General features: G+C 47.1%; 1 protein-coding gene across 4 annotated transcripts in view; it reads left to right on the top strand.

The window, feature by feature from the left end:
• ARL13B (ARF like GTPase 13B) overlaps nt 1-19,827 on the top strand; it is an 80,129-nt gene that overhangs the window by 38,221 nt on the left and 22,081 nt on the right. For all 4 annotated transcript variants that reach the window (XM_048870182.2, XM_048870144.2, XM_048870172.2 and 1 more), the window contains exon 5: nt 8,215-8,320. In XM_048870182.2, coding sequence (XP_048726139.2) covers nt 8,215-8,320 — 106 coding nt within the window. The remainder of the gene's footprint in view (nt 1-8,214; nt 8,321-19,827) is intronic.

Here is a 19,827-nt window from a genome sequence, read left to right as displayed (position 1 = left end):
CATGGGGGTCTTGTGCTTGGAGCTACACAAACACATAAGGAGATACACTGAATAGTTTATAGTCTAGTTTTAAGGTCATGTCTGTATGTGTTCCCAAGAATCCAACTGGCAAAGGGTTCCATGTTCTGTAACAGTAACTGTTCTCAGCCCTGACACACTCACTGTACCAACACACTGCTTTCACAGTATTTATCTGTAAAGAATATCATGTGAGCTAGCAAGTGAAAGCCGAGGACATGCTGATCATTAATATGGTGGAATGTACTGACAGTATGTAAAGAACTGTGTGTATTTATACTGACGTAATGTTTTAAAAGTCTATAACAAGGGAGAGTTGACAAACAGGTCTTCTGCCAGATCAGATCATGTGTATTCAACTATCCCTGTCTCCAGTGTAAATTAAATATTGTAAGGTCAACACAGGTTTCAGGGTAACAGCCGTGTTAGTCTGTATTCGCAAAAAGAAAAGGAGTACTTGTGGCACCTTAGAGACTAACCAATTTATTTGAGCATAAGGTCAACACAGAGTCCTATTTACATGTGAAAGTCAACAGGAAAAACAGGTCAGCGGAGAATGTGAAACAAACCAGAGTATGGAAGACACCTTGGAGCCAGCACCCCAGTAAGGAAATCACAAGGAGTCATCCTGACTCTGGGGACAAAAACAATGGACTTTGGGGTCATAAAAGGAAGGAACCAGGACCCTTCTTTTATTCTGCACGTGAGTGGGTAACTTGGCAGTTTATTACATTCACGAAAACAGGATCTCAACCAACCTGGGTTGAAACACTGCAGAAAAGGCTTAGGTGAGATAAGACTGCTTCAGACAAGGATTGCAGCCGCTGAGTTGTAGTCTCTAGAAATCATGTTCTACGTTTGTTTTATTTGTAACCTGTTGTTCTTATTAGCCTTGCTCAGTGTCTCTTAAATCTTAAACTTCGTTAATATGCTTGTTTTCACTTTAAATTGATTGAAGTTCTGTGTTACGTGAGAGCTGATATTCCGTTGAATCAAACAAGCTTTTGTATGTATGCTGTTCCCTTTGCAGTAGTGAACCTGGTAATTACTGTGAGTTCTAGTCAGAGGGGCTAGACCAGGGGTGGGCAAACTTTTTGGCCTGAGGGACACCTCTGGATATGGAAATTGTATGGCGAGCCATAGAATGCTCATGAAATTGGGGGTTGGAGTGTGGGAGGGTGTGAGGTCTCCTGCTAGGGGTGTGGGCTCTGGGGTGGGGCTGGAGATGAGGAGGTTGGGGCACAGAAGGGTGCTCTGTGCTGGGACAGAGTGTTCGGAGGGTGGGAGGGGGATCAGGGCTGGGACAGGGGGTTGGAGCTTGGGAGGAGGTCAGGGGTACAGGCTCCAGGTGGCGCTTACCTCAAGCAGTTCCCAGAAGTAGCAGCGTGTCTCCCCACTGGTGTAGGCATTGCCAGCCAGCTCTGCATGCTTCTCCATCCACAGATGCCACCCCTGCAGCTCCCATTGCCTGTGGTGGCAGTGCTTGGAGTGGGGGCAGCGTGCGAAGCCCCCTGGCTGCCCCTACATAGGAGCCTCGGGGGGACATGCCACTGTTTCCGGGAGCCATGTGGTGCCATGGCATGCGCAGACTGGGGCCAGCCCCCGACCCCATTCTCCGGGTGGAGTGCTGGAGCAGGGCAAGCCCCAGACCTTGCTCCCCTGCGGGAGCTCGAAGGTCAGATTAAAACATCTGACAGGCCAGATGCGGCCCGCGGGCCGTAGTTTGCCCACCCCTGGGCTAGATACTACAGGGAAAAGTCTTCATAGAATATCAGGGTTGGAAGAGACCTCAGGAGGTCATCTAGTCCAACCCTCTGCTCAAAGCAGGACCAATCCCCAGTTTTTGCCCCATTTTCCCTAAATGGCCCCCTCAAGGATTGAACTCACAACCCTGGGTTTAGTAGGCCAATGCGCAAACCACTGAGCTATCCCTGGGGTTTCAGGGGTTGGATGCACCTATTGTTAAACTGCAAAGTAAAGTAGGACTGGCAGAGTCCTGAGGGGAGAGGTTGAGTGAAAGCAGTGCACTTGTTGCTGTGTCGGTCCCAGGGTACTAGAGAGACAAGATGGGCGAGGTAATTTTTTATTGTTGGTCCAATAAAAGATATTACTTCACCCACCTTGTCTTAGTGGGTGAAAGGCAATTGGAGTACAGGTGCTGACAACCAGCTACCACAAGAAAGACTCTTTCATGAGTGCAGGATAACAAGGTGACTCTCAGTCCTGGGTGTCCTGAGAAAGCATCACATTATACTAAACGCTGTGCTGATACAGTAATGGGGGGGGGGGGGGGGGCAGGGGGTGATTTTGGTTTTTTTTTTTTGGCAGTCTTTTATACGGGCGAAAGCCCTAGTGTAGATGCAGTTATACTGGCATAACCGTCCATGTGCAAGTAGAGCTCATTTTGTTTGCCAAACCAGCAAAGGCGTGCTGGTGTTGATATAAGTTGCATCTATGCTAGGAGGGTTTGCTGTGTAGCTCTATACGGAAAACCTTTTATGTAAACCCAGTGTAAACCTGGGCTAAGACAGAATTCAGTAAGTCAGTGGGTGACTTTCACATAATTTAAAAAGGTCTTAATTTAAAGGGTGCACTTTCAATTTAAAAATCATATGTTGTAAGTATTGTTGTACCTATGTACTCAATGTTCCGTGTCACCATTTATGCTCTTTGTTTACTTTTTTTTTATGCTTCTTGCACTTGGACAATGAAAGTCAAGTCAGTTGTACTTTTAGGTTTTTAATGCTGCTGTGTTTCAAGCATATCAGGGGAATGTTGATTTGTTTAAAAACTGTTTTCATTGGAAGCTTAGTGTTCCTTTAAATATTTTTCTTAATCTCTGTCTAAGATATTGACACTCATCTTTACAAGGAGATTTCTTTCTTGTTTATGAGCAAACGAATGTTCAGTCACAATGAAGGAAAAAATTAACAGGAAACCAAATTTAAAATTTACCGTTTTAAAGATTTGTTAATGTATAATGAAAGGTCTCTACACACCTATAACAGAAAGAGGAGTAGCCACTCAATTAGAAAATGACCAATAAGTATTCCCCTCCCCCCGAATCCCAGCTAGAAATGGTCCTTATTGCATGACAAAATTTTGTGTATGAAGATAGACTTTGCATGCTCTGAACATCAACAGATTTGGGTTATTTTGAAGGAAAGGAAAGAGTGCCCTTCGCAGCTGAGGTCTGCTAATGGAGAATACATACCCAGCCAACAATTTCCTTTCTTTCAGTGGGATCCTGTCTGAATGCCTCCACCAACTGCAATTAGAATAGTGTGGTGAGAGGCGAGAATTGGTCTGTCATTTTGGGTGTCATGTTAAAACTCCACCTGGAAACCAGTGCAAATCATAAAGCACAGGTGTCATACAAAATGGTGCATGCTCACCAAGGGTTTGTCTACACTGGCACTTCATTGGCAAAACTTTTGTCATTCAGGGGTGTTTAAAAAAACCCACACACACGCCCCCGAACAACAAATGTGCCGGTCTGAACAGCACTTCGTTGGAAGGAGAGCGCTTCTGCCGACAAAGCTGCTACCGCTTGTGCGGGGTGTAAGTTGTTTGTCGGCAGGAGAGCGTTCTCCTGCCGACGAACAGCAGCTACGCTGCATGCTTTTTAGTGTCAAGGCTGTAGGGGCATAGCCATATCGTAATGTAGCCATAGTCCAAGAGGGCTGTCACATTCTGTACCAGGTTCAGTGCACTTTGAATTAAGATGCAGTAATCAAGAGCACACTGCAGTAATCTAATCTCAGAGTGACAATTGGTGAATCATGGCAGCAAGATCTGTGTCTAAACATATCACAGTTTCTGGCCCAGGCATGGGTGGGAGATGCTGTGGATCCAACAGTACTTCCAGACTGAATTCTTGTAACAAACTGTAGATGTACACCCTCAGTTAAGGAAGCAGTTGTAATTGTCACCTTATTTCCTGGTTACTTTCCCCAACCTTCCAGCATCATCGCAATTTTCTCTTGGATTTAACTTCAGCTTCTCATTCATTTCCCAGTCTTCACCATATCTTGAGTAAGGCATTTAATAGCACTGGCTAGATTGGATAAGAGAGGAATAGAGCTGGGGGTCATTTGAGCATGCTGAAAACATTGTTGGCTCTATGCACCAATTGAACAAGATGTGGGAGCAAAATGGAGCCCTGTAGAAACTCTCATATGAGAGCAGTGGGTAGTTCTAAGTTATTGCTTTTCTGTTGCCTCTGGCATTTCCCTGATGGGAATTAAATTGCCAAATTGCAGCTCCATCTGTCTTTTCTGTGGGTTTGCAGACAAGCCAGCTACACCCTATAATCAATGGTATTGAAGGCAGCTGAGTCTATCTGTAGCCGTATTGCTCTTAATCCCTCACCAGGTGATCTGCCAATTCTGTCTAGTGCAGCACCAGTAACATGAATAGTTCTGTAACTAAAGTACGTAGATTAACAAAAGCTGGCAACCTGCCCTTAAAGAGGTGCTGACAGTTTCTGCCAACAGTTGAACCAGTTCTTAAGCACTGGCTTTCTCCAGTCAGGAATGAAATGGGTCCAAAGCACAGGCTATGGTATTGGCTATGGAGATATGGTATTTGGCTCCTCAAATGTAACAACAAACAAATGTAGTGTCTTGCCTTTGTGGAGGTGACAGTTGTTGGGGGTTTTTTTCAAAAATTCATATACAAGTTTCATCGCAATGGGAGGATTGTGAAAGACTTTTTGATGGTGCTCATTTCAAAATATAATTACTTTTAATGAAATATATTAAGGAGAGGGGGGTGTAATTTTCAGACTTCTTGCTGCTATGCAGTGTTCTTTGCTGTTGCTGGTTTTCTATTTAGTATAGAATCATAGCAGTTACAGAAAGTTCAAAATAACATTACTTTGATTTATGCTTGTATCCCAAAATGTTCTGCATCATCTACAAGCACAGTAGATAGTTACTGTCGCTTTCAGGAGGAGGAAAATAACGCCAGGGAAATATATTGCTAAATGGCAATCTCACAGTTGAAAGAGATTTGCCAAGGAGCAGTATTGCCATGGTGGAAGGTTTCAAGAATTATTAGTTTTTAATTAAAACAGGTAAAAGGAGGGAAAATGCCATATTGTGTTGCCACCGATCTTTTAATAGCAATGTGGTTGCTCAGAGAACTATTATTCGTTGTACTGATGTCATCAGACTTTGTTCAATCCTTTTGGAACCAGAGGCATTCAAGAAAAGCTAAATAAGTGGTTGTTTTTTTAAAAATTTGCAAATTTAACATGTTAAAGTCCCACTAAATAACCTAGGAAATCTTCCAACATTAAAATTTTAAAATGAATCAGTGAATTTGTGTGACTTGCGTTGTTTCTTGTTGTCTAGTTTTACAGAAGATAGTTTGGATTACATCTGTGTCTCTGCATTTGTTTTTTTAGTAAGCAATAATCTATTTGTGTGACTGTAGGCGCCTCAGAAAACTGTCAAACAGCTGATTGCATGTTTATCTTAGTTATGGATCTGGAAAAAGACGACTAAGAAAAAGGTCTCTCTTCAATAAATGCTTTTTCTGAAACATTTAAAGTTAGGATTATTTGCAAAGCTCAAAGTAAGTGTTCTCGCGTGCTTCTCTGCATACTGTTTCACTCAGATACAATTATGGTAAAATTGAGAAAAGTACATCACATTATATAGCAGGGATCAGCAACCTTTGGCACGCGGCTCGCCAGGGTAAGCCCCCTGGTGGGCCGGGCTGGTTTGTTTACCTGCCGCGTCTGCAGGTCCGGCTGATCGCAGCGCCCACTGGGCGGGTTTCGCTGCTCCAAACCAATGGGGGCTGCAGGAAATGGCGCGGGCTGAGGGATGTGCTGGCCACTGCTTCCCACAGCTCCCATTGGCTTGGAGTGGCGAACCCCAGCCAGTGGGAGCTGCAATCTGCCGAACCTGCAGACATGGCAGGTAAACAAATGGGCCCGGCCCGCCAAGGCGCTTACCCTGGCGGGCCGCATGCCAAAGGTTGCCTATCCCTGTTATATAGTATTACAATTTTCAAGAGGTTTTAGTATTTGTGTATTGGGAAGATGGACACACATTGACATGTAATGATGGCGCATTTAATGGAAGAAAATGGTGGGTAATGGGGTAAAACTAAACCAAGCTTTTGGAGAAAGATGATAGGTATAGGCTGGTAAAGCAGATACTTGTAGTCTATGGTCACACAAGCTGATTTCAAGAGAAGTGAAATACTTCCAAAAGAGTGTTTGGCCTCTGAGAGTGTCCCAAATTTGGGACATGCAGAGTCTGTTAGTTGGTTTCTGTGGTCTTCCCCAGCAGATTTTGCAGTATTTTCCAAAAGGTTCTGCTTATGAAAATATTACAAGTGCTTTTGGTTGTAAAAGGGGCCTTGACTAAAGCTGCATGAATAGTGATTCCTGAACAGGATTTGGTCTTTCAGTGCGGTGGCCATCATCTTCCTATGCAAATATATTTGTATCTTCCTCTCTGCTGCCCTGTATACCTAGGACATCCTCCTTGAGTTGATCCTTAAGGCCTTACATGAAGTATGTCTTTTCCCTGTCGTGTAACATAAGAACAAAGGGACCTTCGATTAAACTAAGAGGTGGCAAATTCAAATCTACTATAAGGAAATACTTTTTCCCATACCTCTGATTAGACTGCTGAACTCCATGCAACAACATCCTGTGACAATGACTGAGCAAGATTCAAAGTGGGAGTGGATGTTTATATATAGAACAAGATTATTCAGAATTATAACAGTGACTGGTAACAAAAAGAGAATTAGAATGGAGATAAAACGTCATTTTCAGGTTGTAAGCGCCAATCTCTATTAGAGAAAAGACAGAGACCTACATGTGGGCTCATTATCTTGCCTCTGCTTAGTATGGGGTTTCTTGCATCTTCTCTGCAGCATCTGGTGTTGGCCATTCTTAAAAACAGGATATTGGATTATATGGATCATGTCTGATCCAGTATGATGATTCCTATATACCTTCTCCTTTACGTCTCTTTGCTGCAATGTGTATAAGAAATAGGCCAATTTGATGGCACCTTATTGAGAGTAGTAGGTGCTTTGTCAATTGTATGCTTTTGATTGTATGCCTCCCCCCGCCCCCCACACTTTGGGTGTTGCATGTATTTTGGGCCCCAGATTCTACGGACACCTTCATGCAGACACAAGATTCTGTCCATGCGGAGCAGCTTGCAGGATTGAGACTTAGATTGTACGCTCTCTTTGGAGAAAGGACTGCCTTCCTTTGTACAGCTTCTAGCACAATAGGACCCCAGTCCAGATGAGAGTAGCTGGGTACTGCTGTAATACAACTATAATTCCTATTGATAGTTATGACTCTAGAGTCTTGTTAGTTTTCTTCCACTGAGGAAGTAAGAGTTGGAGCTATCCCTGACTGACTGCAATCATCTAGATTTCAAGTCATGGGTCTTCAGTAGGTGGAACACTGGAGTATAGGAGGACCTGGAATGGTCTCAAGCATGATCTAGAGCAGTGTTTCTCAATGACCAGTCTGTGGACCGGCGCTGGTCCCTGAGATCTCTGACACAGTTTAGGAAGGCAGCAAGCCAGTCCTTGGTATCAAAAAGGTTGACAAACATTGATCTAGAGCAGAGTTACTCAAAGTGGTTGTCTGCGGACTGGTGCCGGTCCGTTAGCCATTGGCTGCCACTCTGTGCTCACATTGGGGGGAAAAAATTGCCAGACCCCACATCAGAGAGCTTGAGAAGCACTGATCTAGAGGAATGAGGACGGGAGTAGAAGTCGGAGTCCTGAGTTCTAGTACAGAGACTGCCACAGATTTTACTATGTGGCCTTGAATAAATCACTTCGTCCGTCAGAATAAATCACTTCATCCCTCAGCCTGTTTACCCGTTTGTAAAACGTACTTGCCTAATTCATGGGTGCATTATGTGGACTGATATTTGTGTAGTTCTTTGAAAGTTTAAAATGTATGGATTAATAGTTGCTTTTTTATTGAGTAGATAAGGACACCAGAACCATAATTTTTAAACGAGTAACAAGCTAGTTTTCACTACTTTCCCTCTCTCCTGCTCCCATCCATCCCAAATTAGTCTGAAATATATATATGGAGTTTGTTTTCTGAACTGGCCTCTAACCTGCTTGGCTCTGGTTGTGGATCAGAGTGGTAAGTGCCTTTACTTGCTTTCTCACTTTTGGTCATCTTTTCTTTAGGCTGGCAAATAAGCAGGACCGAGAAGGAGCGTTGGCAGAAGCAGATGTAATTGAGTGCTTATCGCTGGAAAAGCTTGTCAATGAGCATAAATGTCTGTGTCAGATTGTAAGTATATCTTACTGTACTTGATTTATTCGTATAAATGTAATGCTTAGGAGAGGTGATAATGTGGTCCTGTAATCCCAGCAAAGACACAGCATGTTGGTCTGCAGTACAAACAGTTCCAGGTCTCACCCTGCCTTTGTGCCCCTTGCCTGTCCAGAAGGAATCCTTTCTAGGGCCCCATCTGTACATGAGCTCAGGCTGAACCAGTTTGAAATCATATTAAAATTATTCTTCTTTGAGTGATTGCTCATGTGAATTCCACAATAGGTGTGCGTGCTCGCCACGTGAACTAGTGCCAGAAGTTTTTGCCCTGACAGTACCCGTAGGGGAGCGACCCCTGGAGTGGTGCCTCCATGGTACAGTATAAGGGGCGCTGTGCGCTCCCCCCACCCTCACTTCCTTCTTGCTGCCATTGAAAGTGCGACGGAACTGCTCTGCTCCAGCTTTGCTGTAGCTTGTCCCCAGAACTGCTTGTTCATTCAGTGTTAGTACCTGTAGTTGGTTAGTTTAGTTCAGTTCAGCCAAAGCGCCTGGGCCGGGGCATGCCCTGCGCCCCGGGTTTTAAGTCATGCGACACTTGTAGGCGATCCATGCCAGTGAGTGATCCGCACGCGGACTGTTTATGCTGTTTGGGGGAAACCCATCTCAGCGATTGCTGCGAGATTTGCAAGTCCTTTAAGCCTCAGACCGAGAGAGAAAGGGACATTAGGCTCCAGGCTATTCTGATGGAGTTGGTGCTGACCCCGGCTCTGGAGCGCCACTCCAAGTCGGCACCGGGCACCGCGGTGTCGGTGCACGGTGACCCTTCGGCGCCATCAACTAGATGGCACCGCTTCTCGTCTATGGAACGCACCAAGAAGCCTAGGAAGAGGCCGCCTTTGCCGCAACACAGGAGTAAATCTGGGACAGAGGCTAGACCCATGTCAGGCAGTCCTCAATCTTAACTGGCCCCGTAGGCCTCCGACTCAAGTCGAGCGGAGTAGCGCGGCCCATTCGGAGCAGGCTTCCCCAGATGTCTGGATGCCCTCCACACTGGAGGCCCTGTAAGCGGCCCGGGATGTTACATCCATGCTGGTACCAGGAGCACTGCTGATGTCGGCCATGCTCTCCAGAGGCAAGCTGCCGCTGGGATCTCTGCAGTCACCCCCGGCTCGGTCCTGGTCGAGGGAACATTCCTGACGCCGTTTGCCACCCAGCAACTGTTGAGAGCAAAGTCCATGTGGACAGCCCTCGACGCCCCCCAGGCTGGCTGTCTGGATTCCGTCCGATCGGGACTCTCTGCACCACTCCACCTCGAGGAGCGAATACCGGCGGGACCGAGGCAGACGACGCCAAAGTTCCGAGTCTGCTTATAAGAAGTCTCAGGACTATAAGAGGTGCCCGCAGAGGCAGTCTTGGCCTGCCCCTCAGCCTGGGTCCTCCAAGGGCAAGCAGGCAGGGAAAAGGCAGTTTTGATGGGATGCCAGGGGGCGCCCTGACAGTTCTCATCTGGGATCCACCCTCAGTAAAGCTTCCCTTCTCCAATCGGTTGTGTGCTTTCCTCCCGGAGTGGTCGCGGCTAACCTCGGACCTATGGGTCCTCAACACCATCTCCCGGGACTACACTCTCCAGTTTACTTCTTCCCCACCCAACTCACCCCTCGCACGAGGCTCTGCTTGAATAGGAGGTGGGGCAGCTCCTGGGCCTAGGAAGCAGTACCGGAGGAGTTCAAAGGCATGGGATACTACTCCCACTATTTTCTTATCCCGAAGGCCAAAGGGGCAGCTCAGGCCCATCTTGGACCTGCGAGGCCTGAACCAGTACATGGTGAAGCTCAAGTTCCGCATGGTCTTCCTAACCTCCATCATCCCCTCCCTGGATCCCGGGGACTGGTACGCCGACCTCGATCTGCTGGACGTGTACTTCCATATTCATATATTTGAGGGGCACAGATGCTTTCTCCGTTTCATGGTGGGAACACTGCCAATTTACTGTCCTCCCGTTTAGCCTGTCCAGCTTTGGTTGGCCTCAGAGTTCTCCCAGGCCAGGGACAGGATGGACAAAGTGCTCACCTCCCTAAGGAGGTGGTCCTCCCCGAGAAATACGTTCAGGGGCAGGGCCACGTCACTGGAACTGGTGTCTGACGTGTCGGACCTGCGATTGGGGGGGCCCCACATGGGGAGCGTTCAGACCCAAGGTCTGTGGTCGGCTCAGGATTTGACCCGACACATAAATGTCAAGGAGCTCAGGGCGGTATGGCTGGCGTGCATGGCCTTCCGCTTGCACCTGGAGGGCTGGGTGGTCAGGGTCCTCACGGACAACACCGCCTCGATGTTCTACATCAACAGGCAGGTCGGGGCCAGATCTTCTGCCCTCTGCCGCGTAGCCCTCAGGCTGTGGCACTTTTGTATAGCCCACGACATCTGCCTACAGGCCTTCCATCTGCTGGGCGCTCGGAACGTGAGGGCGGATTGTTTGAGCATGGACGACTACTTCTCAGCACGAGTGGTCTCTCGACCCAGAGGTGGTGCACAGACTTTTCCAAGTGTGGGGAACTCCTCAGGTGGACCCGTTCGCATCTTGGCAGAACCATTGCTGTCCCCGGTTCTGCTCTGAAGGGGGCTGGGACGGGGAGCTGTCTCAGATGCCTTCCTCCTGTCCTGGTCAGGCAAGTTTCTGTATGCCTTCCCCCTGTTCCCACTGATTGGCAGGGTCCTGGAAAAGATAAAGATGGACAAGGCCTGGGTCCTCCTGATTGCCTCGGCATGGCCCAGGCAGCATTGGTACGGGACCCTCACGGGCCTGGCGGTTGCCCCGCCATGGCTGTTGCCGGCCCTCCCAGACCTGCTATCCCAGGACCAGGGCCGCCTCCTCCACCCCAACCTAGCGACATTCAAACCTCATGGTGTGGCTGCTCAATGGTTAGGTAAGGAGGAAAGGACGTGCTCGAAAGCAGGTGGCCCTCCACGCGATGAGCCTACTTGGCAAAGTGGTCTTGGTTTTCCAGATGGGCGGACAAGTGGGGAGTCTCCCAGTGGCCAGCTTATTCTGGACTACCTCCTTCACCTTAGAGCCCGGGGCCTGGTGCCCTTGTCAGTGAAGGTGCACCTGGCGGCCATATTGTCCTACCATCTGCCGGTGCAGGGCCACATGTTATTCTCCCATGCTATGACCGGCTGATCCCTTAAGGGATTGGATAGTCTCTTCCCATACATTCGGCCCCCAGTCCCACAGTGGGATCTGAACCTGCTGCTGGCCTGCTTCACAGGTTCCCCGTTTGAGCTGCTAGCTACGTGCTCCTGGTCGCACCTCTTGTGGAAAGTAGCCTTCCTGGTAGTGATCACGTCAGCTAGGCGGGTCTCAGAACTCAGGGCCCTGACCTCCGAGCCCCCGTAAATGGTGTTTCATAAAGATAAGGTCCAGCTCCGTCTACACTCCTCGTTCCTCCCGAAGGTGGTTTCCGTCAATCACATGGGTCAGGACATTTTTCCCGATCCTCTGCCCCAAGGCCCATATGTCCAGTAAGGAACGCCACCTCCACACGCTGGACGTGAGACAGGCTCTGGCTTTTTACCTGGAGCGGGCTAAGCTGTTTAGGAAGTCCTCGCAGCTCTTCATCGCCTCGGCCGAACGCATGAAAGGTCGGCCGATCTCCACTCAGCTGCTCTCTAACTGGATCACCTCGTGCAGCTGTACCTGTTATGACCTGGTGGGAATCCCTCCACCACCAGTTGTGAGGGCACACTCAACTAGGGCGTAGGCCTCGTCAGCTGCCTTTTTGGCCCATGCCCCCATTCAGGACATTTGTAGGGCTGCCACGTGGTCTTTAGTTCACACGTTCACCTAGCACTATGCGATAGTCTCCCAAACCAGGGAGGACGCCGTGTTTGGCAGGGCCGTACTCCGTCCCGAGAGCCTGTGAACTCCTACCCACCTCCAACAGAAATAGCTTGGAATCACCTATTGTGGAATACACGTGAGCAATCACTGGAAGAAGAAAAGACAGTTACCTTTTCCGTAACTAGTGTTCTTCGAGATGTGTTGCTCATGTGTATTCCACATCCCGCCCTCCTTCCCTTCTGTCGAAGTTGTCTGGCAAGAAGGAACTGAGGGTGGGGGGAGCACGCAGCGCCCCTTATACCACTCCATGGAGGCGCCACTCCAGGGGTCGCTAGGGGCGCTCCCCTATGGGTATTGCTAAGGGGAAAAACTTCCGGTACCAGTGCACGTGGCAAGCATGCACACCGATTGTGGAGTAGACATGAGCAACACATCTCGAGCACCAGTTATGGAAAAGGTAACTATCTTCTCATGCTAACTTGGTTTAAAGATTGTTTGGTCAGCCAGTATTGTTAGATCCAAACCTTGTTAAAAACAGAAGAGGAAACTGGGTTCTGACCTTGGATTCTTATTAGGTTTTAAACACAGTTTTTTCAAATAAGATTTTGGCCCCATATTTGTGCTGTCACCTAACCTTCTTTAAACGGAGTTACCACAAACTGGATCTTTTTGTGAAAAAAATTGGGGACTGGTTGGTCTTAGTCCAATTTGCCAGTAAAGAAGTGTTCACAAAGAAAATAATCACAGCCAAGGCTATGGCTATCTCAGACATAATTAGGGTCTCAAATTTACCATGTGTCCACATTGGGGCTCAAACTGTGTGTTTTCAAAACAGTGCTTCAAAAGCTGAACAGATGATAACCATTGAACATGGGCTAGCAAATCTTGGTCGCTACCTAGTGTAACTGACACAAAAACATCAAGGGCCACTGGTTTGAATTCCACTACCAATCCCCTGAGCCATGTAGGCCTACCTAGTTATATGTTTTCTTTCAGTGATCCATTTTGAATCAGAGTAGTATAACCTGTAGTTGAGTTGATTTCCTGCTCTTCCCCCTGCACCCACCCACCTACATTGCCAAATTGTATCATCAGTTTTAAAGTGGAAACAAAAGCATTATAAAGTAAAATTACCTTAGTTTTAAAGCTAATGGCAGTCAGATTATTAATGAGTTACATATTGTTACAAGAAGTTGCAGTGAATGACGGCATATTTTTTTGGATTTAGCATCAAGATCACTTGATGTAACGAGGATTTGACTTTATAACACTAGCTTTGATAGTGTGAAGTCTTTTTCACATAAGGAAATATTTGTAGGGAAGATACTTCCAAGTGACTCATTGCACTGCTATAATCTCTCCAAGAATATTCACTTTTCTCTCTAGATTGTTCATCCTTCAGTTTATCGTCTAGTTTATATATTTGGTACTGTCACGTAAAGCAGTTCTATCCATGCTGCAGCTTTGATCTACAGCAGGCCGCTTCACCATGTTCTTCAAGAATCTAACTGGTCTACACTGCAGAGTTAGGTTGACATAAGGCAGCTTACATTGAGCTAACTCTGTAAGGCTCCACACTAAAATGTCGCTCCCGCCAATGTAAGTTGCTCACTACTCTGACTTAATAACTCCATCTCCACAAGAGGTATAATGTTAAGTTGATGTAGTTAGGTCGACGCAGTGTCCATATAGACAGTGTTGCTTACATTGTCTATTGCTGCCTGAGGCTGACAGCTGGAGTCCTGCTGCTGCCTCCTAGTGAGGGAGGAGAGCCAAAGCCTGGGCGGCAGGGCTCAGGCGGTCAGCCCTGGGCCGCAAATGCTCCACAATGCCCCAGGCTGTCAGTTAAATTGGTGCAAGTTCTCCTGGTGAGGACGCGCACTGCCATCAGAAGGAGCATAATGTGGACATTAAATATCAAATTAATCGCTGCAGTGGTTGTACGTTGACTTAAGTCGACTTAATTTTGTAATGTAGACATGCTCTCCAGAGAAAATTCTGATAACAAAAATTAGTAAAGAGTGCAAAGACAAAACTCCCCCCCACTAATTTTGCCAAATACAGTTGCACTTGAATGGCTTATGTTGAGTTGGCAAACCAGCTGATGGCAGGCGACCAGCTGATGGCAGGCGACCAGCTTGGCTTAATGGTGAAATCTTAGCGGATCTTAAACATAAAAAAGAAGCTTACAAGAAGTGGAAGGTTGGACATATGACCAGGGAAGAGTATAAAAATATTGCTCGGGCATGTAGGAATGTTATCAGGAGGGCCAAATCGCACCTGGAGCTACAGCTAGCCAGAGATGTCAAGAGTAACAAGAAGGGTTTCTTCAGGTATGTTGGCAACAAGAAGAAAGCCAAGGAAAGTGTGGGCCCCTTACTGAATGAGGGAGGCAACCTAGTGACAGAGGATGTGGAAAAAGCTAATGTCCTCAATGCTTTTTTTGCCTCTGTTTTCACTAACAAGGTCAGCTCCCAGACTGCTACGCTGGGCATCACAAAATGGGGAAGAGATGGCCAGCCCTCTGTGGAGATAGAGGTGGTTAGGGACTATTTAGAAAAGCTGGACGTGCACAAGTCCATGGGGCCGGACGAGTTGCATCCGAGAGTGCTGAAGGAACTGGCGGCTGTGATTGCAGAGCCATTGGCCATTATCTTTGAAAACTCGTGGCGAACCGGGGAAGTCCCGGATGACTGGAAAAAGGCTAATGTAGTGCCAATCTTTAAAAAAGGGAAGAAGGAGGATCCTGGGAACTACAGGCCAGTCAGCCTCACTTCAGTCCCTGGAAAAATCATGGAGCAGGTCCTCAAAGAATCAATCCAGAAGCACTTGCATGAGAGGAAAGTGATCAGGAACAGCCAGCATGGATTCACCAAGGGAAGGTCATGCCTGACTAATCTAATCGCCTTCTATGATGAGATTACTGGTTCTGTGGATGAAGGGAAAGCAGTGGATGTATTGTTTCTTGACTTTAGCAAAGCTTTTGACACGGTCTCCCACAGTATTCTTGTCAGCAAGTTAAGGAAGTATGGGCTGGATGAATGCACTACAAGGTGGGTAGAAAGCTGGCTAGATTGTCGGGCTCAACGGGTAGTTATCAATGGCTCCATGTCTAGTTGGCAGCCGGTATCAAGTGGAGTGCCCCAAGGGTCGGTCCTGGGGCCGGTTTTGTTCAATATCTTCATAAATGATCTGGAGGATGGTGTGGATTGCACTCTCAGCAAATTTGCGGATGATACTAAACTGGGAGGAGTGGTAGATACGCTGGAGGGGAGGGATAGGATACAGAAGGACCTAGACAAATTGGAGGATTGGGCCAAAAGAAATCTGATGAGGTTCAATAAGGATAAGTGCAGGGTCCTGCACTTAGGACGGAAGAACCCAATGCACAGCTACAGACTAGGGACCGAATGGCTAGGCAGCAGTTCTGCGGAAAAGGACCTAGGGGTGACAGTGGACGAGAAGCTGGATATGAGTCAGCAGTGTGCCCTTGTTGCCAAGAAGGCCAATGTCATTTTGGGATGTATAAGTAGGGGCATAGCGAGCAGATCGAGGGACGTGATCGTTCCCCTCTATTCGACATTGGTGAGGCCTCATCTGGAGTACTGTGTCCAGTTTTGGGCCCCACATTTCAAGAAGGATGTGGATAAATTGGAGAGAGTCTAGTGAAGGGCAACGAAAATGATTAGGGGTCTGGAACACATGAGTTATGAGGAGAGGCTGAGGGAGCTGGGATTGTTTAGCCTGCAGAAGAGAAGAATGAGGGGGGATTTGATAGCTGCTTTCAACTACCTGAAAGGGGGTTCCAAAGAGGATGGCTCTAGACTGTTCTCAATGGTATCAGATGACAGAACGAGGAGTAATGGTCTCAAGCTGCAGTGGGGGAGGTTTAGATTGGATATTAGGAAAAACTTTTTCACTAAGAGGGTGGTGAAACACTGGAATGCGTTACCTAGGGAGGTGGTAGAATCTCCTTCCTTAGAGGTTTTTAAGGTCAGGCTTGACAAAGCCCTGGCTGGGATGATTTAACTGGGAATTGGTCCTGCTTCGAGCAGGGGGTTGGACTAGATGACCTTCTGGGGTCCCTTCCAACCCTTATATTCTATGATTCTATGATTCTATGTAGCAAGACACGCAAATGCAGAGAACTCACTGCATATCCTGAAGAACCGGAAGTTGGGATTTTTCTCCCTTTGTCTCTAGGAAGTCTGAGACTTAGCCTAGTTGTTTTATCTTGGCTCAGAAGGGCTTTCCCGTCGCTCAAAGGATAATTCCCAAACAACCAACCTGTCTCCAAAATTAATTCAGTAAAGGTTGGATAGAGTGTATGACTGGATTAAAAAAAGCTTTGTTTCCTAGCAACATAAGAATTGCCATACTGGATCAGACCTGCAGTCCATCCTAGTCCCTTACTCCTTTCAGTTAGAGGTGATGACTGTGAAATCTATGATTAAATGTAAAATGCCTGTTTTAATTTGACTGCTCTCCAGAGTCATGAAATGAGTGTGGACTCTCACCGTTCTGTCTAGTGCAGGCTTTTTCATTTTTAGAACTTTGACAGTATAGCAGGAGGAGTATATCTTACTATATAGGTCAGGGGTGGGCAAACTTTTTGATCCGAGGGCCACATCTGGGTGGGGGAATTGCATGAGGGGCCATGAATGTAGGGCTGGGGCAGGGGCAGGGGGTTGGGGTGTAGGAGGGAGTGTGGTGTGCAGGAAGAGGCTCAGGGCAAGGGGTTGGGGCGGAGGAGGGATGTAGCGTGTACGAGGGGGCTCAGGGCAGGGGGTTGGGGTGCAGGAGGGGTCCGGGATGCGGCAGGGGGTTGAGGTGCAGGAGATGTGTAGCTGGGGGCTCAGGGCAGGGGGTTGGGGTTCAGGGTGCAGGAGGGGTTTGGGGTGTGGGCTCCGGCCGAGTGCGGCACTGCTTACCTTGAGCGGCTCCAGGGTGGCAGCGGCATGCAGTGGGGCTTAGGCAGGCTCCCTGGCCCTGCGCCCCTTTCAGAAGCAGACAGCACCATGTCCCTGCAGCCCCTTGGGGGAGGACGGGGGGCAGAGGCCTCCATGTGCTCCCCTCGACTGCAGTTCACTACCCCGAAGCTCCCATTGGCTGCAGTTCCCTGTTCCCGGCCAATGGAAGTGGCGCGGGCCCTGCAGCACCATGGGGGTGGCAATCCCGCAGGCTGGATCCAAAGCCCTGATGGGCCATAGTTTGCCTACCCCTGATATAGGTGGTTTGCACTCTATATTTGGAGCATAAGAAAGCAAAGAAAAACAGGGTCTTTAGGAAACTTCTAAGACCGCACAAGCCTTGACTGTTCACAAGTCTGTACACGTTAGAGACAATTTCTGGAGGAATACCTATAACAAGGACACTTTCTCTAAAAGCGTTAACAGAATGTTTTGTAAAGATCTGAAAAACTGCTGTAACCTCTTTCTCAAAACTCTGAAGTGGTCTAAGCCAGTGGTCCCCCAACTTTTTTCTGTTGTCCTTGCCCCTTACCAGTGTTCCCTCTAATTTTTTAGGTCCATGTGTGGAATGAATTTTGTTATGTGCACCAATATGGAGGTGATGTGTGGTGGGGGTGGGGCCAAGGGGTTGGGAGTGTGTGTGGGGGGGTCAGGGCTGAGGGAGAGGGTTCTAATGCAGGGGGCGGGGTGAAGGCTCTGGCTGGGGGTGCAAGCTCTGGGGTGGGGCTGGGGATGAGGGGTTTGGGATGTAGGCCCCCTGGGGCTGCGGCAGGGAGAGAGGACTCCCCCGAAGCCCTTTCTTGCCACAGCAACTTGAAGCCAGGTGATAGGCACCTCTCCGCAGCCACAGCAGCTCTGGTGGGGCTGTGCTTGGCAGGGCCAGGGGAGGGGCTCCTCTCCCCACCTGCGCGGCCCTTTATAGCCAGCTGTGCAGCTTAGAGGGAACTTAGCCCCTTGCCCGCAATGGAACTTGTCTGTGCCCTCCACCCAGAGCTGCAGTCGGGAGCCACTGAGAGCGGGGGCTGGGCGCATGATATCCTGAAACGATACAGTGCCTGTTTTTTCAGAAGTACTGAGGGCCCATAGCACTGACGTCAGCAAGAGCTGCAGGTGCTCAGCATTTCTGAAAATCAGGCCCTTAATGTCTCCATTTAAAACTCTTGCTAAAGTATTTAAGATTATGGATTCCTACAGGGAAATGTCTCCTACATTCCATTATCTCTAACAGAACCAGGAAGCTAACTTGTTTCCTCTTGCTCAACTTTAGTAGTATGTCACAAGTTTCTGTGAAAGACATGCCCTAGTTTTCTAATATATGCCATGCCAAGATAGGAATTAAGAAGTGTTTTCTCAATAAACTTTTCCAAAGAGGTTTTTTTCTCAAAATGCACAGAGCTGTCAGCTCTGTCTTGTTAGATCAAAGAAATTTACGAACTGAGAACACTGACGTACTTGTAAGGAATGTATTGGTCCTTCGTGTGTCAAAGAATGTTTTATGGAAGCTAAGTGTGGTAGGTCTTATTTGTCTTTTTTACAAAACACACTACATAGTCGTTTTCACTTCCTAGACAGAAAAGATTGACTTCTGTGCAACTTGATATGGTCAGTCAAGAGCATCTTCATCCCTTATAAAAGTCATGCTAGTCTTGGGGCACAGTGTTTTCCCCTTAGCTCAGAGTGTTGACAGTTTCCAACATCATTCATTTTATTATGCAGAAAAACAATGATTTAAAGAAAACTCACAATGAAACTTGCAGATATCCTACCAACAAGCAAGTGATTTGTAACCCCCAGTTACATTTAATGTATTTACCATTATAGTATCTATTAATTTGAAAATACTGTCACTTCCTATATCCAGATATAGTCTCTGTGAGACTTTGGAGTTAGTTACTGCCATGCTGCAGAAAGCCCTGTAAACAGCTAATGAGGGAAACCAAGTCAGAGGATATGATGGTGCTACCTGTTGATCTTCTCAGTGATTTGGCTCTACCATCAGATGCTGCAGCTTTCACTGGTAAACAACATGCTGATTTAAACCTAGGAAGGTGAACACAGCTCTCTAGAGTGCAGGAGCATATAATGTTAGAGCCAAACTGGGATTGTGGTGTAGTAGGTCCTTAGCAGGTAATATTGTTTTCTTCTGTAAGTTGTTTATAAACTCCATGCACAGTTTTGGTGCTTTATGTATAATTAAAAAAATAGTGTATCAAAGGCATGAACATTTGGTTGGTGATATAATCGCGGGAGAATTAACTACTTTATTCTGAAAACAATTAATGGAAAACTTTTTTCTTTCATATTTAAAGTAGCATGAACAGTTTAGCTGTTATGCAGAGGAAGGCTTAAGGGGTCAATCAGTCATTAGAGAATGGATCGACTTCTGAAGTTGCTATATTTGGATTTGCAAGGAAAAGATGGAATGCATAATTTAGACTACTCATAAAGCAGTGCTATTGTGAGAAGAATATGGTTGGATTCTCATGGTACTTGTGAGTGGGACAGAGGAATTGTGTGCCCGTCTTTTCTATTGACTCTAGAGAATTCTACTGTTACTGGAGTGGGACTGGAAATAAGGAATTTGGATGAAACTCATGATTTACATGTTGGCAAAAAACTCTTAAATTTACAAGATATTTTAAATGTGTAGTGCTTTAGCTGAAACAATATTTTGAATACATACTAACCATTTGCTAAGACTTCATTGTTTATAATTT

Source organism: Caretta caretta, chromosome 1, assembly GCF_965140235.1.
Source record: "Caretta caretta isolate rCarCar2 chromosome 1, rCarCar1.hap1, whole genome shotgun sequence".
NCBI lineage: Eukaryota > Metazoa > Chordata > Testudines > Cheloniidae > Caretta > Caretta caretta.
This window is presented reverse-complemented; position numbering and strand designations above follow the sequence as displayed.